The sequence below is a fragment of the Fundulus heteroclitus genome, chromosome 24, assembly GCF_011125445.2.
Source record: "Fundulus heteroclitus isolate FHET01 chromosome 24, MU-UCD_Fhet_4.1, whole genome shotgun sequence".
Lineage (NCBI taxonomy): Eukaryota > Metazoa > Chordata > Actinopteri > Cyprinodontiformes > Fundulidae > Fundulus > Fundulus heteroclitus.
The window spans coordinates 8,901,760-8,927,932 of record NC_046384.1 but is presented as its reverse complement, the minus strand read 5'-3'; the positions used below and the strand labels follow the sequence as shown (position 1 = coordinate 8,927,932).

The 26,173-nt window shown below is 42.3% G+C and overlaps 1 protein-coding gene and 1 long non-coding RNA gene across 3 annotated transcripts in view; both read left to right on the top strand.

Moving 5' to 3' along the window:
- Positions 1–1,130: 1,130 nt before the first annotated feature.
- On the top strand, positions 1,131–4,669 carry LOC118557697. The gene is made up of 2 exons (XR_004927944.1): positions 1,131–1,190; positions 3,196–4,669. It is a non-coding gene; the product is annotated as an uncharacterized LOC118557697 (long non-coding RNA).
- Positions 4,670–8,456: 3,787 nt separating this feature from the next.
- LOC105918939 (plakophilin-4) overlaps positions 8,457–26,173 on the top strand; it is a 68,662-nt gene continuing 50,945 nt past the window's right edge. For both annotated transcript variants that reach the window (XM_036127892.1, XM_036127891.1), the window contains exons 1-2: positions 8,457–8,811; positions 9,450–9,635. In XM_036127892.1, the coding sequence (XP_035983785.1) occupies positions 9,504–9,635 (132 nt within the window). In that variant the 5' untranslated portion in view covers positions 8,457–8,811; positions 9,450–9,503. The remainder of the gene's footprint in view (positions 8,812–9,449; positions 9,636–26,173) is intronic.

Sequence of the window (26,173 nt, the reverse complement as noted above, 5' to 3'; positions counted from 1 at the left end):
TCATGCCATGCAGACGCCACCGCCATCTTTTATTATTCTCATTATTTCAGTTATCATAATCCTTCCTTCATCCTCCAACCTTATTTTTCCGTTCTCACATTTGGAAATTGGTTAAGGATTTAATTTCCTCCTCGCAGGTACTTGTTGAGTTTTCTGGGCCATACTGACTGGGAAGCGACTGCAGTTGGGAAATCGGACTACAGTGACGTGCAAAAGTATTCAACCCCCCGCTTGAACTTGTTCACCGATGCTTTTATAGAGCGAAACCGAAGAATAAAATGTGACCTCACCCAACTGAAAAACATGAAAAAACATACAAATATGTGGTCTAGTTTATGCTTAATTGAATAAATAATCTTAAATTGAGGCTGTTTAAATTAAACACCAAATAAAAGCAGTATGTTGGGATGTTTATGAACGTTTGATTTCTAGATTTCAGCAGGGGGCCCATCAGGGACGTCCTAAAGGGGCTTGATGTTGTCCACAGTTTTAAAATTTCTCAGGTCCGGATTGTCACATATGCATCAAAACGAAATGCATTAAGTTAGTTTGCGGTTGTAGCCTGACAGCTGTGAAAAGGTTCAGGATTATGAATACTTTTTGCATGGCACTGAGTTTCCAGGGTAAAAACTATGCGGGTCGAAGCTGATATATCATTTATTTTTATTTTAAAATGTTTTCTGTGGATTGGGTTCTGGTTGGTTTTAATCATGCTAATTTTAAAAAAAAAATTTTTTTTTTTTTTGTTTTGCATGAAGAGTCCTTCACTTTTCCTCCTTACCTCATCCTTTGCTCTGCTCCCCTAGTGTTCCCCAGCAGCTCATTTCTCCATGGTGTTGGTTAACTTGGTGAATCCCTGCAGTTCTCAGCCGTGAGTCCGGTTGTTGTCCTTCTTATATAACTTTGGATCTGGATCCCTCTTCCAACCCCCAGATGTCTCCGGAATGAATGCCGACGAGCTAGGTTGGAGGGTACATGTGCCATGAACCAACAAGTATAAGAGAATGTAAGACCTTTACTGTCGTAAAATTGATTCATTCATTACGGTTTTAGAGATTTTATAAGGTGAGCCTCTCCTCCCCAGATCCTAACTGGATAAGAAAGCTCCTCCGGCCACCATGTCCAAGCTGCTCAGCCCACGGCTACATGGAGGAGAATGAAGAAGTCTGGCAATGATGACGATGCTTCAAGTACAAACATATTATATGCTTTCTGAACGCTGAGACCTATGATGGTTCGACTGTGTGTAAAATATTGAGGTTAATGCAATGATGCCGATCTTTAACAGCAGAATTCAAACTTTTAAGGCATTTTGGTTTAGTTTAAATTAGGTCTGACCAGTAAAAACTGTTAGAACGAGTAAACAGAAGAGATAATGAAACGGTAATCAGAGCAAAACAAGTTTATCTTACATAAATTATCTTGTATATTTGTCTCATATCTATATATATCGACCCAACAAGATAATAAATTGCTTATCGTGACAAAAAAGTTTGAAATCTCATTAGATGTAAGAAACCCTTTTCATGACAAAAACAAGTAGAGGTCTTATCTCGACGTAAGATAATGAATCCGTCATGAGAGTCAGACGGTTCAGGTCATTTTACCTTTATATTTTGAGATAGTAAAGGTATTATTTTTTTCAACCAAGGGTTGAATGTGTTCTTAATTTGACATAAAGATGATAAAACATAAGACAAATCAAGCTGTCTCTACATAACAAGATCATTTCTGACCTTAAAATAATTAATTCTCATTTTAAACAAAAGAAACTTTCCAACATTATATAAAGTCACCAACAGGACAAGTGTAAAAGTACAGTGTTGAAATGTTAAGATGAATAGTAGACTAAGCCATGCTTGAGAACAAATGAGGAGCCTATGTCCATTTTCTTAAATTCAACCAAAGAAACCAAAGAGTTTCAATTCCTTTTGAAAATTTTATGGCAGTAAAATGTTCACATTTGGAGATAAAGAAACATTTCACAGCCAAAAAAAACATTGAGACCAATGCAGAAAAAAGCTGAAATGTGACAAAAAAGTGTGGAAACTCGTTATCTTAATGTGAGATTAACTGTTTATTGTAACAGAACAAACTTGAGGTCCTTATCTCTCAATATAAAGAGACAATAAAATCGTTATGAACCTAACATATGAATAAGTTATCACGGTGATAAAATGATTCGGGCCCATTTACCGTTAAATTTTGGGATAATGTAATTTACATAAAAACAAAACCTTGAGGTCTCGTTATCTCAACATTTTGAGATAATGACAAATCAGACAAATCTAGATTAAGGATTTATCTCTACATACAAGATAATTAAAGGCTCAAACAGGCTACGTTCACACTGCAGGTCTTGACGCACAATTTCTTTTCAATTCTTTAATGCGACTGATGTGTCGCAATAATTACAAGTGTCAATAAAGTGTTCAATACTGTGTCAGCGCCTCCAGGAGGTAGCCGTTAGTGCTTTTTTCCACTCCTTTTTCTCAGGGAGGCGGGAATTCACACTGCAGGAAAATGCGACCAAAATCCGATCTTTTTGCCCATATGCGACCCATATCCGGGTTTTTTCATCTGTTTTTTTTTTCGATCCTTTTCACCCCCCCCCCCAAAAAAAATAAAAAATCTGAGGACACTTCCATTGAGGTGCCAATTCAGATACGTATCATGTTTTTTTTTTAAAGCGTATGCCGTCTGAACGGTCATGTCGCATTTTATCCGTCTTTTACGTCACTGTCCTGACTCTCACTGCACATCTACACACATTAGCAGCAGCTAGCGCTCCGTAGAAGACCGCTGTGCTGCTTTCTTCTTACCTTCATCTCACTATCATGTGGTCTTAGTACAGCTTTCTAATAACAAGGAGAGATGCCAACAGTTATCCAAGTTTTTTTTTTTTCTTTTGGTTTTTTTTTTTTAAACAAAACTTTATTGAAAACTTTTAGAAACAATTCACCATTACTCCCGCGAACAGTGCACTGCTCTGTGACGTCTCCTGTTGTCTGCGCACGGCCGTCACTTTGCGGTCCTGAACCGTGGCTTCCGCATTTAATAGTAATATGAAGAAAAAAATCAGATTTCAGCAAAAAAAATCATAATTGAGCATCAAGACCTGCGGTGTGAACAAAGCCGACATGTAACAAGTTAAAGTCGTGCTTCCTTTTACTGTTGTTTCTGTTTTTTCTCCAGGTGTGACCTCAGAACAGACCAGCACCGTGATGACGGAGGACGTGGATGATCTGGAGTAGTTCGCTCAGGTTCTGGGCTACAAGAAAAATGGGGCTGATCATTAAGGTTATTTTTCCCCCCCAGTAAGGGTGTTTACACACCTCTCTACAACTGTTAGGTTTCACTCATGTTTATTGTAAAGCCGCTGACTGTTAGGTTACACTCATGTCTATGGAAGGTACTCTCGTTATTATTTATTGATTTAATTTGTATAGAAAGAAGGAGCAGAAACGCGTGTTTCTGAGTAGACTAGTCAGTGTTAGTGACATTTTTTTTAAATTATTATTTTGATTTCTGTGCTCGATTTGAAAGCAGGGCTGGAATCTTAACGGCGGCCGTTTCGTTGGCGGTTTTTAACGTTTGCTTCCCGCCCTGGACGTATGAAGATCGACTTGGTGAAGTTTTAAGTGTCTGTGTGCTGGTGACTCGTGGTTCCAGTGACGTGAAGTTTTAATTTGCTCCCGCCGTCCTGAGCTTGGTGCGTGTGTGTTTTTTTTTATTTTTTGCGGCCGAGGCGGCGAGCGCGACCGCATGACGAAGGGAAAAAGCCGACGGCCGGAGTCGCTGTGGTTTGTTTGGACGAAAAAAGGAGCCAAATCTTATTAGTTTTCCTCTCCTCTTAATCTCACTAATAGCTCTGTTTTATGCTTCAAAAATGGAGAAATGTAAGGCCTCTCTGCTGTGTTTACCTGCCAAAATAGTAAGAATAAATCAGACCGAGCTGAAGCAAGTGGCTTTAGCTGCTTTAGTGCGAAAGTGCCAAGCTTGTCTCGCTGTGAAATCACTACATTCCCCCTTCAGCCAAGATTAAAACGACAGTTTTCAGTTTTTGACTAAAGCAACTTGAATTTTAAAAAAGCTCTCCTTTTTCCATCTAATTTCTCCGCTTTCCTCGGAAAACGTCTAAATCTAGAGTGAAATCGTCTTTAAAAAGTGCCGACGCCTCGCCGTCCCCCGCTCCTCTTTTTTGGCACAAATCCTTAAAAAGCAGCAGAGGAACGGGCCTGAAATGATCCCGGATGAGGTGGCAGCCGGGGAACAGAGGGATCTCGCGGCGCTGCGGCAGACGGAGAGCTCCTGATCCTCCTCCTTTTTTGTCCCATTACGTCCACTGCCAGGACAACGGGAGGTGATGGACTCCTGTCTCACGTCATAAACGCCTTCGCCTGCTCTCGTCTAACGGCAGTCATTTCAAGGCCCGACTGAGCCGCCTGACTAACATCCTAATCCCACAGGGACATGTGTCGATAGACACGTTGCTCAGAAATCTCTGTAATAAATCCAACTGATTAATAACCCACAGAAATCTTCAACTCGGCTGTTTTTTTTGTCGTTGAAAAACGTGTCGTCTGAAGAGTGCCGACCCTGGATTTATTTTGGCGGCGCGGGGGAACGGAGAATGTATCATGTTCTGGTCTTTCACTGCAAAAACGGATCTAAAAATAAGTAAAATGTTCTTGAAGTTAATGTATTTATCCTTAATTTGAGCAGGTAAATAAGATTATCTGCCAATGGAATGAGTATTCTGACCCCCTAAAATAAGATAATTAAATATACTGCACTTGAAATAAGATTATGGAGACGAGTTGTTCCTATTATAAGTGCAAGAATCTTATTCCATTGGCAAATAATCTTATTTACCTGCTCAAATTAAGAACAAATGCGCTGATTTTAAGAAAATTTTACTTATTTCTAGTTCCATTTTTGCAGTGTTCCTTTTGACGTACGGGTTTTATTATTTATGCTCTGTTAAGTATTCAGGTAAGCGGTGTTCTGTCATGTTTCTGAGTTTACGAAGCAGCAGTAGGAGCATTTAGTGGCTTAACTTTTTCAGAACTCGCAATCCTTTTATTTTATTTTTTATTTTTGCTTTTTCGTGTGAGAAGTGTTTGGTTTGAAAGTTGCAAAAATGCCAAACGAGACTGAAGAAGGCACCGTTTTAAATGAGAACCCCTCCCCCCACCACCCTCTCAGTGTGTAACCCTGCTGATGTTGAAGACTGCTCTCACAGTATTAATTGTCACTTCAATAAATGGGCATGTTGCATGTTCACGTGTGTTGTTGTTTCTTCCCTTTCTCAATGCGAGCCAGCGTCCGTCAGGCTCAGATCCCACTCCGCCGGGGTTCATTCAACAGAGATAACAGCAACAATGGTCGCTGGGTGTGTTTAAAAACTAAGCGCAACTGTAAACTGTAAAAAAAAAAAAATGTAATGAAATTGTTCTTTCTCGCTGCTTCCGTGGGATTTTAGAAACATCACTTTCCCCCATTTGACTGAGTGCCAGGGTGGAACGATGTTCAGTTCAATTCAATTTTATTTATATAGCACCAATTCATGAAACATGTACTTTAGGAAGTCAAATTCAATTAGATTATACAGATTGGTCAAACATTTCCTATATAAGGAAACCAGTTGATTGCATCAAAGTCCCGACAAGCAGCATTCACTCCTGGGGAACCGTAGAACTACAGTGAGAGTCGTCTGCATTGTACATGGCTTTGCAGCAATTCCTCATACTGAGCAAGCATGAAGCGACAGTGGAGAGGAAAACCTCCAGCAGAACCGGGCTCAGTATAAACGGTCATCTGCCTCGACAGAAGCAGCGTTACAAACTAGGGGTTTGACTTCGATTTCACGGCATTAAGTGTCGATATAGGAGAAAAGACTGACAAAAAAAAAATGGCAAACCTCTCCATACGTGTGTACAACAGTGTTACAACCAGGTTAGAATATGAAGCATAGCAGCAGAGTGACAACTCAAGCTGGAAAGTGTCCATCTCTGGGAGGAGGAGAGGTGTTGAAAGGGAAATTTGTCCCCGGATCGCGGCACAAATAGAGAGTTTAAGGCGTATTGCTGCAGATCAATGCGCCTATTTTCTCTGCATATCTTGGTGTTTTACGCACCAGCCCGAAAAGTGAGAAGCCTGCGGTGTGTTCATGCTACAGCAGCAAGCGCAGCGAGGAGATGCCATCACGCAAGCAAACTTAGATGACCATAGACCACTAAAATTATCATACAAGTCGAAAAAAAGTCTCGCCTCTTTTATACTTTGAGTTTCTCCACTTTTTATTCAGGATTATCCAACATTTTTCCTATTATGTATCCTCAATAAAGCGACGTTAAGTAGAGCTGCCTTTAACCCGTCGGGCTGCTAAAACTGATTAATTGATGATGAAGTTCATCTTATCTACATGTTAATAGTTGTTTGATTGTTAAATAAGTTTATGTGCTCACTTCCTCCACTGCTTAGGCGGTGGATCAGCCAATCAGCTCTCTCCGTTTCCACCATCTTCCTGCTTCTGGCACCATTAGGCTCTATAAAAGTCCTCCTCACTACTAACATTTTGTCTCTTTAGGAGCTTTGTGAATAACTTTTATCTTACCGAGGTAAAATTGTAAGAAAAATCTTTAGAATTCAAGAGATTCTAAGATTTTTCCTGTAATTACGTCACTAAGAGCTACTTTTAGTCTGAGGATTCATTGTGAATACGGGCACAGATTGATTGTTGTAGTTTGGACCTGTCCTGTTTAGCGGCCAATGGGTCAAACCAGACAAATAATGATGGCAGCGTAGAACCCCAATCACTCCGGCCTGCATGTTTTAGTGTGTCTCTGTTGATTGCATGACCTCCCCAGCAGACATCAAGGTCCGCAGAAAGCCAGCGAGGAGACACCTAAAAGATGCAGGACCAGGGTAGAGGACCAGCGGCGTAGAAGATGACCAGCAGCTCCTGTGGACGGTTGGACTTCTTGAGTTTCACAGTAGGGCCACCTATTAATGACCCATTGGTGTGTAGCAACACGGAAACACCCAAAACACGCTGGACGGAGGGTCCGCCACTGCTTTAGAAGCTGTGAGCCAATGGAGAACAGCGTACTAACGAGGTGTGAGGATTTGGAGTCAATGGGGTTCTACGCCGAGGCATTCAGTAGCCAAACATGAAGTCGTCTGCTAAGTGGTTTGGAGGTGGGTCTGTGACCGTAGTTGGTCTTCTAACGCCATTGCTGAGGTCTTTCTACCGCACCACTGTCGGCAAGCAGGTATGTTCCCCTTAAAAAACGAGTATTTTTTGGTTCTGAGGAGTAAAAGCCTGTAAGGGGAAGAGTCCCCATGACTGTAAACCGGAACCGTGTTGTTTTGGTGGTCAAAGTCCGTAACAGGTAATGTCAAGAAACGGATTTCTGTCGATGGTTAAACGGTGGAAGACGTCTCCGTCCATCCTTCTGTCGTCTGCTCATCCGTCCGTCCGGTAAAACATGCACCCGTCAATTTCCATCCGCCCATCTTTTCTTTCACCATTCATATTGTCTCTCCATCCATCTTTTCATTCACCATCCTCAATATTATCTGTCCATCCATCTGTCCATCTTTTCATTCACCACCCTCAATATTATTTGTCCATCTTTTCATTCACCATTCATATTGTCTATCCATCCATCTGTCCATCTTTTCATTCACCATCCTCAATTCATATTGTCTATCCATCCATCTTTTCATTCACTATCCTCAATATTATCTCTCCATCCATCTGTCCATCTTTTCATTCACCATTCATATTGTCTCTCCATCCATCTTTTCATTCACCATCCTTAATATTATCTGTCCATCTATCTGTCCATCTTTTCATTCACCATCCTCAATTCATATTGTCTGTCCATCCATCTGTCCATCTTTTCATTCCCATCCTCAATTCATATTGTCTGTCCATCCATCTGTCCATCTGGTCAAGCATCCACTTGCCATCCATCCATCCACCCACCATTTTAACCACTTCTCTGCCCTTAATTTGTCCATCTGTCCATTCATCATCCTTTTCAGTCCATCATCTATAGCCTCTCTGTCCATCATCCATCCTGTCTTTCCACCCATTCATCCATTCTGTACAGTCAGGTTTTTTTCCACTGTATCTCATATTTTACAGCGAACTTTTTGCGCGTTTAAGCGACAGAGAACACAAATGAGACTGTAGGACAGATGGAGGTTTGACAAGAAAACAACGCAGAAATCCCTTAAATGTGTGTTTTAACGTGACTGTTTTAATAAATTGCAATCTCGGGCAATGATGGCGTTCAGTGAAATGAACCCGGTAACCCGAGCTGTTGACCGGGGGATCCCATGAGCAGGAGCGCCGCAGGCTGCGTCCTTCCGCTCCAGCGGAGACTTTCTGCGCGGAGCTGCCGCGCCGCCGCCGCACGACTCCCGCCGCGGCTCCTCATCGGTCCTCCGGTCCCTTCGAAGTCGTCCGTAGCCGCATGGTGACGTCACGGCGCTGACGGTCGGCGCTCGCGGCTGGGTGCAGCCTGGACCAAGCCAGGAAGCGGGCGCGGCGCGTGCGTCTAACCCCTCCGCTCCTCGCGCGCGGGATTAACTGGAAGGAAACAATAAATAAAAAAATAAAAAAAGGGGGGCGCGAGGGAAACTGGAGATTGCGCGAGGACGTGCACGCGGCTGTTTGTTTGCCTTGTGACGTCGGCGCGCAGGGGAATGGAGTAGCTGTCACGGCCGCGTTGCAGGAGGAGGATGGATGCGGACTGAGCCAGCGGTGGCCTCCTTCTTAACAGCAACATCTGGCCGGTGAGTCGCGCTCGGCGGCGGGCGGTGAGCTCTGCTGGCTCGGCCTGAGCCTCAGCCGTGCCACCCCCCGGTCTCTGGTGCTCTTGAGTCGGTGTGACCTCGTCCTTGGCTGCCGGACGGTGCATGAGTGATGGAGGTGCGAGGATGACAGGCAGACTGCACGTTTTGATCGCATCCCTCCATGCATCGTGCGTGCACAGCTGTGCGCGCATATAGGCAGCGTTGGTTTGTGTGGAGACATGCCACGGCGAGAGGCATGCAGAGAGGAAGGATGCAGCCTGCAGCGCTCAGTGCGTGCGTGTGTGCGTGTGTGTGTGCAGAGCACCTGTATATGTGGGGCAGTCAGTAAGTGCATGCACCAATAAGGGTTAAATCCTACTGGATGACTTGGATATGGGGGGAAAATCATCTATTTTTGACTCCTGGTGGATTTAAAAAAAAAAAAAAAAAGCACAATCACAGCGTGAGGCTCTGGAGGGGAGTTTATTGAAGGAACACCATGCGGTCTTGGACATTGCAATAGCCCAGAGGGTGAATCCCTGCAACTGAAGCCCGGCGCGGCTCCAACCGAGCGACGAGTCGCGGTGGTTCTCTGAGCTGTAGCCCACATCCTGACCGTCTTCGTGGTCGTCCTGCAGGGTCAGAGAGGGCGCCTGCAGCAGCCAGCCGGACCTTTAGACGCCGAGGAGGACATGGAGGAAGGCAACGCAGAAGGGGAAGGGCCCGCGGTGGTCAGAGAAGGGCCAAGTGTTCAAGGCCTCCAGTCGGAGCCCAGCGCCGCCGCCACCACCACCATCAACCTCCTGGCTTCTGTGAAGGAGCAGGTAAGAGGCTGCAGTCACACCTGCTGAGGCTTCACACTCATTCCTTTATAGCTTCCTTTTGAAAGCTGACTTTCCTTTTTTATGAGTCCTCCTCTCTTTGAGAGAGTTTAGCAGTCTTTTATTATTAACTTGTGCCCTTATGGCTTGACTGTGCTTATATTTTTCTCTTTAGGATGATGAATCAGAATTTTATTTGAGAGGTTTTTTTTTTAAATAGTATACATTGCATCCCATCCGGGCTGTTTTTTTTTTTGTTATTTTGAGCTTAATTTTCCTTGGAACCATACCTCCTGTTTAAGTTTCCTTTTTTGGAGAGGCATTATCTGGCTTCTTGTTGATTTAACTTTTAATCATTGATAGATTAATGGAAAAAAAAGAAAGAAGGCCGGTTTAAAATTGAGGGTTTTTGCTGTCCATCTATCCAAGAACGGTTACGCGACCATTTTCTGAAGGAAAAGGCAAAGAAAGCCAAAGAAGGAACGACCGTGAAAATATTGAATAGAAATTGCTTTTTTGGAGGGAGAAAACGTCTGCTGTCTAAAGAGAAAATGACAGCACGACTTTCACAGTTTCTTCTGAATGAATCATGAGACCCCTTGAACCATTTAGCCCGGTGGTCTGAAACTCAAATCCCAGAGTGCTGGTGTCCTGCAACCTTATGTCTGAGTCAGGTGTGTCGAAGGAGCGATGGCTCTAAAAGCTGAGACTGCTGCTGCGGATAGATGAGACCGTGCCAACAGTGAAACACAGTGGTGGAGTTGTGGTGACGTGGGCTATGCTTACAGACACTGAGTCAGGCTGTTCCAATGGCCTAGTCAAAGTCCAGACCTCAGCCTGTTGAAGCTCTGTGGTCTTGTCGTGTCTGGTTAGGTCATGCTTGTGTTTTTTTTTTTTTTTTACTTTTTCAATTCAATAGCGGCAATTCACAACACATGTCATCTCAAGGCACTTTCCAAAGTCAAAATTTCATCAAATCCTCCTGATTGGTCAGAAAGTTTCCTCTCTAAGGAAACCCAGCAGGTTGCATCAAGTCTCTCCGAGCAGCATTCACTCCTCCTGAAAGAGCGTAGAGCCACAGTGGACAGTCGTCTGCATTGTTGACGGCTTTGCAGCAATCCCTCATACTGAGCATGCATGAAGCGACAGTGGAGAGGAAAACTCCCCTTTAACAGGGAGGAAAACCTCCAGCAGAACCAGAATCATCTGCCTCGACCCACTGGAGGTTAGAGAAGACAGAAAGCACAGAAGCTCACATTGACCCAGGAGTAGTTTCTATGGTATATGGTAATAGCGGATGGTCTGTCTCCCCTGATGATGTCACAGCTAACAGAACACCAGACCAGGTGTACCTTCTATAAAGAGGGAAATGACAGAGAACATAAAGTAAGAAAATAACAACAAACAATGCAAACTGGAGAGCAGTAGGAGAACTCAGCAGAGTGAGAAAAATAGACCCTGATGTCTTCCAGCAGTCTAAGCCTATAGCAGCATAACTACAGAGATAGCTCAGGTGATAAATATTATGTGATAATTTCCTTTTCTTTAATGGGTTGTTTTATTTCCCTGAGCTCATTTTGCTTCTTCGCAGGACTAAAGTGTTGTCAGTTGTCTCATTTACTTCTTTTCCGGGCCACAGTCCTTTCTATTCCGTCTTGTCCTGTTGTTTTGAAAGTCCTGGAGAGTTTTTTAGGCAGCTTTTAGCAGTGGTGGCAATCCGAGAGTCACCCACATTTGCACAGTAAATCCAGGGGATTATCTGAAAATGTAAGTGAATCGCGGTGCTGAGTCACACGAATCTGCACCTAAAATTCTATTAAAAGCTTCATTAACAATTTCCATCACTTGCACTCACTTCATTCAGTACCAAGAGACAGATGTCACAGAGCAAAAAAAAAAAAAAAAACACGTATGGCATGAAATGAAAAGCTAAGAAACATGCAAATTGCACCCGATCAGAAGATGTTTGTTGTTTTTTAATAGGAATTGAAAGGAATTGGCAATGAAGTCATGCAAATGTGTTTTTACAGCTTTATTCCCCCCTTTTTTCTGTCTTTTTTTTCTGTCTTTGCATCAGTGTCAGTGAAAAAAGCACATTTTATATGTATTTTAAGTCAAATCGAAGTCAATTTTTCTTATTATTTGCTGCCGATGCTCACAGAAATACCTGTGATCTGCAGGAAAACAACAATCCAAACCTGTGAGGACAGCCTCCGTCCATCTCCCTGTCCCTGCTGTTGTGTTTGATGCTGATTTATATCCTGTCAGCATGGGAGTCTTTCTGTTCTCCTCCTCTTAATTATACCTGGACAGTAGCCATGTTCTCTGCTCACTCCCTTGGCGTGCAGCTCTGAATCAGGCGTGCTGCTATTTAAAGGCTTATGATGTCTAAGAAAGGAGATTCAGATCCAATGTTTAATCTGCAGGTTTATTTCCGAAGAGGCCGCAGATTGCGCCTAAATCTTAAGAGGTGGCCATCGCCTTAGCGTGACGCTTTGGGCATCAAGAGCAAACATTTTCTGCGCGCGCATCGCTCTGCAGGTAGAAAGTTACGGTTGTAACACTTTAAATATTACATGTTAGATCTAGAGATTCTGCAGGACACAAAAAAAATGTCATTTTGCTCTTTTGAAAAGCTCCAACATGTGTTCTAGGCACTCCACTGCCGGACATGTCAGTGGCAGAAATATCACTGTGTCTGTTGACCGGATGAAATATGATCCAATGACGGCAAGTGGAATAAGCGATACATGTACAGAAGGGTTAAGTCAAGGGCACTTCTGTAGGAGATCATATATCCAAAGACCTTGTAGATTGCATAATATACTACAAAAATGTCCTATAGTCTTGGCTTAAGGATGTTTACGTTGCAAACTATTTCCCAATGACCCCACTGACCCGGTTGCTCATGCTCTGTGTTGCTTTTCCAAATACGATTGGAACCAAGCCTGAAGAAAAACGGGCAACAACGCTAAAGCACATGCTGGAAGTGACATAGTATCTGACTTTGAGTCCAGAAGCTGTGGAAACTGAATATGATGATATCATGTTGGCATAGCAGCTGTGGATCTAATCCCTGTTTTGCCATTTGACCCAAATGTGGTCCTATTTTTCTTGTACGCGAGCCACTTTTTTGGTACAGATACTGGAGACTTTAGTAGTTTTGTTGTTTATTTGACCTACATCCAAACAAAATTAATGCATTAATAGAATCACATTTAGTAGCAATAACTCTTTATTTGTTTTCTGTGCCATAAGAATGGGTGAAATGGGCCTGACCTCGAAGGTTTTCCGTATAATCTACACAAAAGTTAAAACCGAAGTTGCCCCAGTATATTTCCTTGGGGAACCCCTCAGGAATGAGTAGACATCAGTGCTCAAATATTATATTTCTGTTTAAATACAATCTGAGGGAAAAAAATAGGTATCTACACAACATGGTTCAAATTCTGGAGAACCTCCTTTAGCAGCAGGAACTCTGAGGAGTACTTTTCTGTCTGCCTTAATAGCTCCTTTACTTTGATTAAGAATCATAACCCACTCTTCTTTACAACGTTGCATGAGTTTATTGGCATCTACTGACATTACTGCGCAGCTCGTTTAACGTCACACCACAGCATTTCAGTCAGGTTGCGGTCTGGACTTTGACTAGGCCCTTGCAGCATCTTGATTCTTTTCTTTTCTACTAAGTGGAGCTTTGCTGTTGTGTTTGGGATCATTGTCCTGTTGTTGACCCTTTGGTGACGGAGCGTCAGCTGTTGGACAGACGGACTCACATTTGAGTCTTGAATACTTGAAAAGGAGTTCATGGTCACGTCAGTGACTGGAAAGGGCCCAAACAAGCCCACAGCATCAACTCTCCATTACCGTGCTTGACCTTTGGACTGAGGAGTTTGTGGTGATATGATGGCACGACCTTGGTATTGCGCTAAAACACACACCTGTTACTGCTGTTATCTTTCAACCCTGGCATCACGCAGATTGGATTTCTCCAAGCATGCTGCTCTAATTTGGTCTCATCTGACCAAAGGAACATTGTTCCAGAAGTATTGTGGTTATTATTCAGATGCACGCTTTGTAACAATGATTTGATGCTGAACTTTTTGTGGTAAAACCACGAGGAGCAACTCAAGACTCTCCTAGAGCTTTGAAATCTGGCCTGCAGAACTAAAATGTTTTACAACTAATATGCAGAGTTGTGTTAAAGTAGCTGTTTCCACCCAAAACTACATCAAGAGAAATGGCTGACTTAACTAATGAGCAAATGGTAAACCCTGTGCTGTCAGGTTTCATCGCTAACGTAAAGGAAGGGAAAAGAATCCTCAAAGTTATGGTCTTTAGCCCCTTTTTTGTTGCCTCAGATTGGGTTTCCCGGGGTAAACCAAAACCTGGGGCTTTTAAGTTTGACGTGTTTCCATTTGCGTAACGTATAGGGAAGTTCTGAAAATAAATGCAGTACCACTCCGGTCCAGCGGGTGGCAGCAGGAAGACATTGGTCAAACAGACAAAGGCAGATGCTAGAAGAACTCTGTTTGTCCGTGTCACTGCCCGATCTTTACCGGTAGCACCATCCGTACCATCAGCTCCTTCGCACGTGCGCAAACAGAATAACTTCCGGAAATAATTATGTAAATTTTGCATGATTTAAAAAAAAAATAAAATATATAGAATAAAAAAATGGTTAAATCACATTTCAATAGATGAATTTTGCTGCTCTGAACATGCGCAATGATCACGTCACACAGAGTGAAGCTTCAAATTCCTTTTAACATTTTTTTACTCTGTACTCAACAGTGTTGATCAAAGAATGGATCCGTCTGCAGTCTTTCGTCACCTGCAGTTGTGTTTTTGCAAGAAATAAACGATGTGGCTACCATAGCAATAAGGTTGTACCTTTATTTAAGCCTTTATTTATTTATTAATTTTTAAACTAATGAAGCGCATTCAACGACGTCCCGGAAGTTATTCTGTTAGCACTTGCGCAAATGAGCTGATGGTACGGATCAGGTAGTGACAGTCCTTACATCCCTACCCGAGTAAAATCAGCATCGTATCTTGTTTGTTGGAAGCTAGATAACAATACGCAGCTCTCTGTAGCGCCATCTGTCTTCTTTAAAGGATTGAGATCTGTTCAGGAGTCTGTGTTTAAAAGCGTTTAACCATTAGTCCTGTGGAGCCCTTTGCTGAATTCCAATAAAGGACACTTAAAAATCTAAAACAAGCTGTTGTTGAACATCTGAGTTGGGTTGTTTTGTGACGGTAAGCTCTTGGAGACTTTAGGTTGGGCTAAGGGATCAGAAAATGAGGATATTAGCACCCTGTAGTATGCATTAGGTGTGAGGACTTCTCCAAAGTGAGACTGACAGCTTTCTTTTGGATTTATCTGTTTAGAAGATCAAATTAATGGATCTAAACCAGAAAAAAACACCTTTAGAAGTTCCAACATGGCCACGGTGAAAAGCCTGGAGTTCCTACACGCCAAACCTTTCATCCTGTAACTTGTTTCAGAAAGCTGAACAGCCTGTGAGGAGAAAATAAAACAAAGTTGCTTTGCATCCCTCCGCATTGGAATGCAGGCGGCATTGCTGCCGAAGCGTCAAATCTACCGCCTGCGGTTCATCCACAGAAATGTCAAATTAGACGTGCTAAATGGAGCACATCAGTTATTGCCTTCTATTGTGTTCAGGCCCTGATGCTTTTCCACTTTGCTCCCATTTAGCCCATTAAAATTGGGAGAGTGATGGATGTGAGCAGGGAAGTATCAAATGGGGCAACTCGGAAACTAAAAACCCCACAAGAAGTGTCAGTGCGCCGTCTGATTTAGTCACGTCTTCAGCAAACACTGAGGGGATCGATCTGATGTTGGGATAACAGCCTGCAGCAGGGTTTCCACAAAGGGAAAGATGAGAACGGTGTCTGAATCGGTGTGTAAACGAGTGCAAGGATCAAGAAAATGCGTCCAAACATTCGATCAGAACATTTCCGACTTTTTCTATCTGGCAACTGAGCTGAGCTAACAGAGAGGAAACTTTACTATCGACCTAAAAAAATATTCAGTCCAATTCAGTTCACATCACCCCCCAAATTCTCCTCATCTTGAACCTGTTTGCCTCGTTTCAGTCGAAATTCACTTCAGCTCAGAGCAGTGCAGTTTGTTTCAGTTAAATTTGATTAGAATCAGTTCACTTAAAGTTAATTTCACTTCAGCTTAGATCAGATCTGTCCAGTTCAATTTTCTTTAACTCAAATTGCATCACTTCGTTTAGCTCCTGTAAGTCTGAGGCTGTGGTCCTTGACTGGAGAAAAGGTGGATTGCCCCCTCCAGAGGTCATACTCTGGCTCAAGTGGAGGAGTTTAAGTTAGGGATCCACGATAAATCGGCATTAACATCGTATCGGCCAATGCTTGTCATTTCTTTAACATATCCGTATCGGTCCGATACGTAAAACTGGGCTGATATGAACAACCGATGTTTATTTCCACCTAACTGCCCTTCGTGCTTGTGTTTAGAGAGGGGGGAGGGGGTTGGTCATGCGGTGTTTGTTTGGTCATGTGACAGCGATGCATTACAGCCAGGATTGTGGGGTTCTTAGATAAAATGCAGTGTGTAAGTCTAGACAATGCGTGTGTCTGCAATTTAGGGGCTGGACCCTTCGAAGGACGAATTTGTAGGCCGATTACGCCACAGCGCGGCAACGAAGGCTGTCCCAGTTCACGAATCCTTCAAAGACTCGTTCAAATGTGGCCGACGAACGTGAATGTGAATCCTTCACTGCTAATCCCATCCCATGATTCATTGCGGGTTGAATATAACTTTTTAACCAGAAACAACAATGGTGGAGGGGAGTGAAAAGCTGTGAATAAAGTTGAATATATTACAGTTTCTGTGACATAAAAGTAACTTTCAAACAGTTTTATCGGTTTGTTGACATATCGTTTGTTTTTAAAAAAATGCTCAGACCGCAGCCGGCTAACCTTATTGGCTTCCAGCGCACCGGCGCTGGCGAAGTTCACTACGCTGAAAGAGAACGCCTTTCTTCCGGCACATTGCTTTCTAACTCCTGCTGCCCGCCGCTTTGACTGCCGTTTCAGTTCAGTGTTATTAAAATTCATTCAGTTCAATACATTACGGTTCAGTTCGTTTCAGTTCAGTGTTGTTAAAATTCATTCAGTTCAATACATTACGGTTCCGTTCATTTCAGTTCAGTGTTATTAAAATTCATTCAGTTCACTACAATACGGTTCAGTTCATTTCAGTTCAGTGTTGTTAAAATTCATTCAGTTCACTACATTATGGTTCAGTTCATTTCAGTTGAGTGTTGTTAAAATTAATTCAGTTCACTACATTATGGTTCAGTTCATTTCAGTTCAGTGTTGTTAAAATTCATTCAGTTCACTACATTACGGTTCAGTTCATTTCAGTTCAGTATTGTTAAAATTCATTCAGTTCACTACATTACGGTTCAGTTCATTTCAGTTCAGTATTGTTAAAATTCATTCAGTTCACTACATTATGGTTCATTTCAGTTCAGTGTTGTTAAAATTCATTCAGTTTACTACATTATGGTTCATTTCAGTTCAGTGTTGTTAAAATTAATTCAGTTCACTACATTACGGTTCAGTTAATTTCAGTTCAGTGTTGTTAAAATTCATTCAGTTCACTACATTACGCTTCAGTTCATTTCAGTTCAGTGTTGTTAAAATTCATTCAGTTCACTACATTACGGTTCAGTTCATTTCAGTTCAGTCTTGTTAAAATTCATTCAGTTCACTACATTACGGTTCAGTTCATTTCAGTTCAGTGTTGTTAAAATTCATTCAGTTCACTATGTTACAGTTCAGTTTATTTTAGTTCAGTGTTGTTAAAATTAATTCAGTTCACTACATTACGGTTCAGTTCATTTCACTTCAGTGTTGTTAAAATTCATTCAGTTCACTACATTACGGTTTAGTTCATTTCAGTTCAGTGTTGTTAAAATTCATTCAGTTCACTACATTACGGTTCAGTTCATTTCAGTTCAGTGTTTTTAAAAGTCATTCAGTTCACTACATTACGGTTCAGTTCATTTCAGTTCAGTGTTGTTAAAATTCATTCAGTTCACTACATTACGGTTCAGTTCATTTCAGTTCAGTGTTGTTGAAATTCATTCGGTTCACTACATTACGGTTCAGTTAATTTCAGTTCAGTGTTGTTAAAATTCATTCAGTTCACTACATTACGTTTCAGTTCATTTCAGTTCAGTGTTGTTAAAATTCATTCAGTTCACTACATTACGGTTCAGTTCATTTCAGTTCAGTGTTGTTAAAATTCATTCAGTTCACTACATTACGGTTCAGTTCAGTTCAGTGTTGTTAAAATTCATTCAGTGCACTACATTACGGTTCAGTTAATTTCAGTTCAGTGTTGTTAAAATTCATTCAGTTTACTACATTACGGTTCAGTTCATTTCAGTTCAGTGTTGTTAAAATTCATTCAGTTCACTACATTACGGTTCAGTTCATTTCAGTTCAGTGTTGTTAAAATTCATTCGGTTCACTACATTACGGTTCAGTTCATTTCAGTTCAGTGTTGTTAAAATTCATTCAGTTCACTACATTACGGTTCACTTCATTTCAGTTCAGTGTTGTTGAAATTCATTCGGTTCACTACATTACGGTTCAGTTAATTTCAGTTCAGTGTTGTTAAAATTCATTCAGTTCACTACATTACGGTTCAGTTCATTTCAGTTCAGTGTTGTTAAAATTCATTCAGTTCACTACATTACGGTTCAGTTCATTTCAGTTCAGTGTTGTTAAAATTCATTCAGTTCACTACATTACGGTTCAGTTCATTTCAGTTCAGTGTTGTTAAAATTCATTCAGTTCACTACATTACGGTTCAGTTCATTTCAGTTCAGTGTTGTTAAAATTCATTCAGTTCACTACATTACGGTTCAGTTCATTTCAGTTCAGTGTTGTTAAAATTCATTCAGTTCACTACATTACGGTTCAGTTCATTTCAGTTCAGTGTTGTTAAAATGCATTCAGTTCACTACATTACGGTTCAGTTCATTTCAGTTCAGTGTTGTTAAAATTCATTCAGTTCACTACATTACGGTTCAGTTCATTTCAGTTCAGTGTTGTTAAAATTAATTCAGTTCACTACATTACAGTTCAGTTCATTTCAGTTCAGTGTTGTTAAAATTCATTCAGTTCACTACATTACGGTTCAGTTCATTTCAGTTCAGTGTTGTGAAAATTTATTCAGTTCACTACATTACGGTTCAGTTCATTTCAGTTCAGTGTTGTTAAAATTCATTCAGTTCACTACATTACGGTTCAGTTCATTTCAGTTCAGTGTTATTAAAATTCCTTCAGTTCACTACATTACGGATCAGTTCAGTGTTGTTAAAATTCATTAAGTTCACTACATTACAGTTCAGTTCATTTCAGTTCAGTGTTATTAAAATTCATTCAGTTCACTACATTACGGTTCAGTTCATTTCAGTAAAAATATAATTTGATTTGTTTCTCTTGTGTTCAATTTGTTAAAGCGCAGATTCACGAAAACTAGAGCCAGTTCTTCTTGAATTAAATTAAATCCAGGTCAGTGGAAGCTAATTCAGTTCACTTTCATTCAGTTCAGTTCAGTTGATTTATGCGGCACCAATTCACAAGCGATAACTTTGAAAGTGACATGGAGTATTTTGACACACAGGCTTCTATGGGGTCTACAGCCGACTGGCTCCAATGATCCAATGACCCCAGGGCCATAGCAGAGGCATCTCAGATGCCCCACAATCGGACAAAAAGGGGTTGTTTTCCTTCCCTGAGCTGACAGCAGCAGACTGTTGCACTGCAGGGCGGCTCCCAGAGGAACTTGATGCATGGCGCTGCTGAAAAAGAACATGCAACGCTCATCAAAACCCACGTTCAAGATGTATGGGTGCGCTCAGCAAAACCACAAACACGGAGCCACTTCAGCGCTCCTCACGCTCGGCTTGATTTAGATGAAAATGGCCACGAAACCTCGCTCCATGTCGCAGCAAATGACCAGTGCAGATGAGGGAAAGCGCTGTGTGGCTGCGGTTGGTGTGCCTCATTTGAGCTGCAAGGTCTGAATTAGTGGGTTAAATCAATCCTCGCTGCGGTTATATGAGTGGCGACCTGGACGTGTTTTTTAGAGACGGAGCTGTCACAAGCTGTCCTGGTGCCAGAGGTGGAGGATATGGACTCCATGGTGTAAGAAGATTTGGTAATCCTCTGTGTGGGAATCACAGAAGATCCTCTACCTCCTGATGCGGTGGCATCACCCTGTGAGGTTCTGAGCACATGTAGATCCGCCTCATCCACTTAGAGAAGGATCTCACTTGTTGCCTGCCATCAGACGAGGCTGTTTGGAGCGTGTGAAGAGACAGGAAGCGCTTCAGTGCGTGTGAACGTTACCTGTGGAGGCGTGCGGAGCGAGAACGATGGGAAAAACAAAAGGCACGGCGCCGAGGTCTGTGGAGGCACGGTGGGAGGAAAAGCTGCCGGCTCGGCTTCTCCTCCCGTGATTTCACCCGGTTAAGAGTTCCTCTGCAGCCCCGAGTCACAGAGCCACCTGGAGACTGATGCTGTCAAACATCATTCATCCATTCATTCATCCATCCATCCATCATTCTGTTCATCCATCCATCCATCATTCTGTTCATCCATCCATCACCCATACATCCATCCATCCATCCATCCATCCATCATTCTGTTCATCCATCCATCCATCCATCCATCCATCCATCCATTCATTCGTTCATTCATTCATTCATCCATTCATTCAGCCATCCATCATTCTGTTCATCCATCCATCACCCATCCATCCATCCATTCATCCATCCATCCATCCATCCATGATGGATGGATGGATGGATGGATGAGTCGGCATCCATCATTCTGTTCGTCTATCATCTATCCATCCATTCATCCATCCATCATTCTGTTCATCCATCCATCCATTCATCATCCATCCATCCATCATTCTGTTCATCCATTCATCATCCATCCATCCATCATTCTGTTCATCCATCCATCCATCATTCTGTTCATCCATCCATCCATCATTCTGTTCATCCATCCATCCATCCATCCATCCATCCATCCATCCATCATTCTGTTCATCCATCCATCCATCCATCCATCCATTCATTCGTTCATTCATTCATTCATCCATTCATTCAGCCATCCATCATTCTGTTCATCCATCCATCACCCATCCATCCATCCATTCATCCATCCATCCATCCATCCATGATGGATGGATGGATGGATGGATGAGTCGGCATCCATCATTCTGTTCGTCTATCATCTATCCATCCATTCATCCATCCATCATTCTGTTCATCCATCCATCCATTCATCATCCATCCATCCATCATTCTGTTCATCCATTCATCATCCATCCATCCATCATTCTGTTCATCCATCCATCCATCATTCTGTTCGTCTATCATCTATCCACCCGCTTATTCATCCATCCATCCATCCATCATTCTGTTCATCCGTCCATTCATCATCCATCATTCTGTTCGTCTATCATCTATCCATCCGCTTATTCATCCATCCATCCATCCATCATTCTGTTCATCCATCCAGTCATCATTCTGTTCATCTATCCATCCATCCATCCATCCATCCATCCATCCATCCATCCATCCATCCTTCATTCTGTTCATCCATCCATCCATTCATCATCCATCATTCTGTTCGTCTATCATCTATCCATCATTCTGTTCATCCATCCATCATCAATCCATCCATTATCCATCCATCCATCCATCCATCCATCCATCCATCCATCCATTCATCCATCCATCATTCTGTTCATCCAACCATCCATCCATCACCCATCCATCTTTTTCACCCATCCATCCATCCATTCATCCATCCATCCATCATTCTATACATCCATCCATCATTCGGTTCATCCATCATTCTGTTCATCCATCCATCCATCCATCCATCCATCCATCCATCCATCCATCCATCCATCCGTAATCTATCCATTCATCCATCCACTTATTCATCCATCCATCCATCCATCCATCCATCCATCCATCCATCCATCATCCAGCTGTTCATCTATCATCCATCCATCCATCCATCCATCCATCCATCCATCCATCATCCAGCTGTTCGTCTGTCTTTCATCCATCTTCACATCTCTGTATTGCCCAACTTAGATAAATCCACTACCAATTACAGCAGATTTTTGTATTTATTTTATTTTCCACTTAGACTTTATAAATTGGATTCTGGAAGTTTTTAATTCTGCAAAAGTAACGATAAGCGGCAGCAGTGGTTGCTGCGAGAAGGGGAAACGTCCTTTCTTCATCGCACATTTCATCGCGATAAGATGCTTGTGAAGGGAAAAAAATGTGCCGCTGCAGCAGAACGAGCCTGAAAACGTTCAGGCTGGCTTTGTTACAAAGCCTTTAAGATGGAGTTCTCAGCTGCTGGAGAAGTAGGCCGAACATTTCACGGATATCACAGATGCAGCGTGGATAAACCCGACTGCTGGGCCAAGATTAGACACAGAGGTCTGCGGTTGGTGTGACTTGATAACAGGGTGGAAAAACAGGCTGTGACGGCTCACAATGAGCTGTGTCGGATCGTCTGTGAGAGCCCCCCAGCTGGTGCGAGGTGTCGCCTGGCACGGCTTTACGTTGGCCTGGGAGAGCCTGACGCCGTCTTGTTTGCCCCCTGAGAGAAGCCGCGACTCGGCTAGGCTAAACAAGCAGGCCTGTGTGCTGCTGCCCCGTCTCTGCGAGGCTACGGAGTCACGCCAAGTCAGCGACACCGTTCAAGCACTCGCATTTGTTTCCCTGCACTGCAAAAATGGACCTAAAAATAAGTAAAATGTTCTTAAAATTAGTGTTTTTGTCCTGGATTTGAGCAGGTAAATAATATTATATGCCAATGGAACGAGCATTTTGATCCCTAAAATAAGATAATTAGACATCCTGCACTTGAAATAAGATGATGGAGATGAGTTGTTCCTATTTTAAGTGCAAAAATCTTATTCCATTGGCAAATCATCTTATTTACCTGCTCAGATCAAGGACAAGTGCACTCATTTTAAGAAAATTTTACTAATTTTTAGTTCCGTTTTTGCAGTGTGATAGTTTTAGATAATCCTGTCGTCAAATAGATGCAGGACATTATCTGGAGCTTTAAAATGTCCAACGGAGGCGACGCTTGGCTGCTAATGTCTTGTTTAATGTTGGGAATAGAAATTGGCTTCAATTAGAATCACTTCGATAAGGTTCTTGAAATTCCAAAAAAAGTAAAAAAAAAAAACAAAGCAACTGGACTTGTTTTCCGTAGTTGAAGACGTTTTGCTTCCTCTCCAGGAAGCTTTCTGTCAGGTTTAAAGCACCTAAAACATTCCTTAAACAACACACAGGGAAGAAAGACAACAGACGTTAATTTTGCTCTCGAGAGGAGAAACGACAGAGATCTGCTCCTTTACAAATCTTCCATCGCTCTGAAGCAAACCCCGTCATCACCTCTCTTTTTATTTCAAATAGGGGAGGTCCCTAATTACAAAACACAGTTTCAGCACTAAGGAAGTAGGGGAACAATGACATCCAAGATAACATAGCACGATTTAATCACATCTCTTCCAGGCACCTAATGCAGACCATTCACTACTCAGGGAATGGGTCACAAGTATCACAGATAACTGGGTGCATCACAGTTACACAAATTTCTTGTATCATTATCAACACAACATGTTTCCTGTCTTCTGCTGGTCTCCTAGAATGGCAGAAGATAGTGAAGGACACAAACAAACGATAAAGCTACAACACTAACCAACTCACATATATATTCCAGTAAATATATGATGACAAACCCAATAAACCATTAACACAATAAAAGAAATACAAAATATTCCCAACACTTTCTCAATTCAAAAAGTCTGTAGTAATGTGGAGTACCAAGCTTTATACTACTGCCTAACAAAGGCCTTGTAATGGCTTAGATAACATGCAAATTCAACCGAAACAGAAACAGGACCACCCCTTAGTAATGGGCGGTCGTTAAAGTCATTAAGGCAGCAGATTAAACCAAAACTGGTCCACTCCTCTGTAACGAGGAGTTGTTAGGGTTGTTATTGGTCTGGGTTAAAGGAACGATGTTTTGATCACCCATATGATCACCTCAATGCGGTACCGCGCGCGAGCTATTTTTAGAAACACAACGTCACAATGACGTCACATCACGTGGTACGCAGTGGGGCAAACTCCTGAAACCCGCCGCTGCTTTGCTTTAAAAGAGACATGCGTTAGCCTAGGTTTTACTCGGTAAACGACTGCTTTTTCCAAATCAAAGACCATGGTTATTAAACATTGTTGCTATGGAACGGGCAACAGCGACTCGAGGTGCGCTGATCGGCCGCATATGAAGGATGTTTTCTTCAAGACTGCCAAGGAGAAATGTGTACGCTTGGAACACCGGGGCGGTCGGCCTACACAACAGTTCAACCTGGAAAAAGTTACCAAATTCAAGTACATATGTAGCAAGCATTTTGTCGGAGGAAAGGGCACAACCGAAGAACATCCTGACCCAATTCCAGCGACATCAAGTCAAGGTAAGAGTATTTTGGTGTCCGACATGTTAATAAAGTAGCGCCTGCTACCATGACAGCATATAGGCTATCATGGTAGCAGGCGCTAACATGATAGCCTGCTACCAGGATAGCTTACTCAAAAACATTTCAAATGAGACAAACATTAAACATATACCCATTCCTGGACGGTGATTGCAAACAACAAAAAAAAAAAAAACGGCCGACGCTGCCATGATCGCCGCGCAGGAAAAAAAAACAAAGCTTACCGTTCATCATCTCGGCCAGTTTTCCAGTCTTTTTAAGCCCTCGAACCTCAAGCCATCGTTTGAGCTGAAGGTTGGTGTGTTCTTCCACAGTGCGACCAGTAAACCGTGTGCCTGGGACATCGTCTTGGGAAAGTTTAACAGCTGTAAAGTCGGTCAGATCGCTGGTTCTGTTGCGCTTGTAATAGCTGGGTTATCCGTGCTTTCTCTCCTGTATGCCCTACCTAAGCGGCAAAAGGGGCGTTGCTCTTGAGACGGTGACGTCACGTGCGCGGTACCGCATTCTCACACTCATTCGGGTGATCAAAACATCGCTCCTTTAACCCAAGTCAATAACGACCCTAACGACTCCTCGTTACAGAGGAGTGGACCAGTTTCGGTCCAATCTGCTGGCTTAATGGCTTTAATGACCGCCCATTACTAAGGGGTGGACCTGTTTCTGTTGTATTTGCATGTTATCTAAGCCATTACAAGGCCTTTGTTATGGGCAGTAGTATAAAGCTTGGTACTCCACATTACTCCAGACTTTTTTAATTGAGAAAGCTTCCTGGAGAGGAAGTGAAACGTCTTCAACTACGGAAAACAAGTCCAGTTGTTTTGTTTTTTTACTTTTTTGGAATGATCATGACCTGGATGACTGAGAATCTTCACCAGCCAGGTTCTTGAAACTGAAGTCTTGTCTACCACATCTCTACTTTGATCGCATCTGCCCGAAGGACAAAGTTGTGGAAGATGCACATTTCAAAATGTTTACTTTTTACTGAGAGAACCCCCTCCGTCAGTCACCAGTGTCAAGGTATACCGAGGTTTTAAAACATAATGCTTTCATGCCTGCTGTAAGATTTCCATCATGCCACCCGTGTAGAGTGTTTTTAAATAGATTGCACAGCTTCTTGCGTTCAAGAAAGACAAAAATTGATATTTAACATCATAACTTAGCCTTGTAGAGTCTGAGATCAGCCACTCCTTTTGTGAAAAATCTTCGTTAATGTGGAACGATCATAGATTGGCAGCTTCTCTAAGGTAGTTTCTGATTGCTTTTCAGCTTGGCATTGTGTTAAAGCACCGTGCAAAAAATATTAAAGCAAGCGAACAACAAAACAGACGTTACAGTATGATCTCAAAATACCCACATTTCCAGAAGAAAATGTAATTGCCGTAAATCTTGCAGCCGCGGCACATTTCAGGAAAGTTCAGAAGAGCTCCAAGACCGTGTAATGTACAGTAATGGGTAGAAACAATAAAAGGATGTCACAAAAATGGAGGTCGGATTTCATAAACAGCACTAAAACAGACAAAAACCTTCAATAAGAGTTAATTTGTCATGAGTACAACATTTTTGCAGCAGATTACAGCAGCCGACTGTGAGCCCCGAGAGCTCTGAGTCCACAAACATCTGTCCAATTAGTGAGGATCAGCTGCTTCAGAGAATCAACACTTATTAAAAATGCAAAACTCCTGCGTGCTCGGTCCTCTTCCTCCGATTATTGATGTTTCATGCTGTTAGAGCTAAGATGATAACGTGTCGACAGTCTGCTGTCTGCGTGGGTCCAGTAGCCTCGTTTGAGGTGTCTGAAATAATGCCTTTTAAACAATTAAACTCTTGGAGTCGTTTATTTTTTTTGCGCAGAGAAGCAGACCCGCCGCCTCCGAAATCAGGCCAGCTCTGCTATTTCCATCGGCTGCGGCAGCTC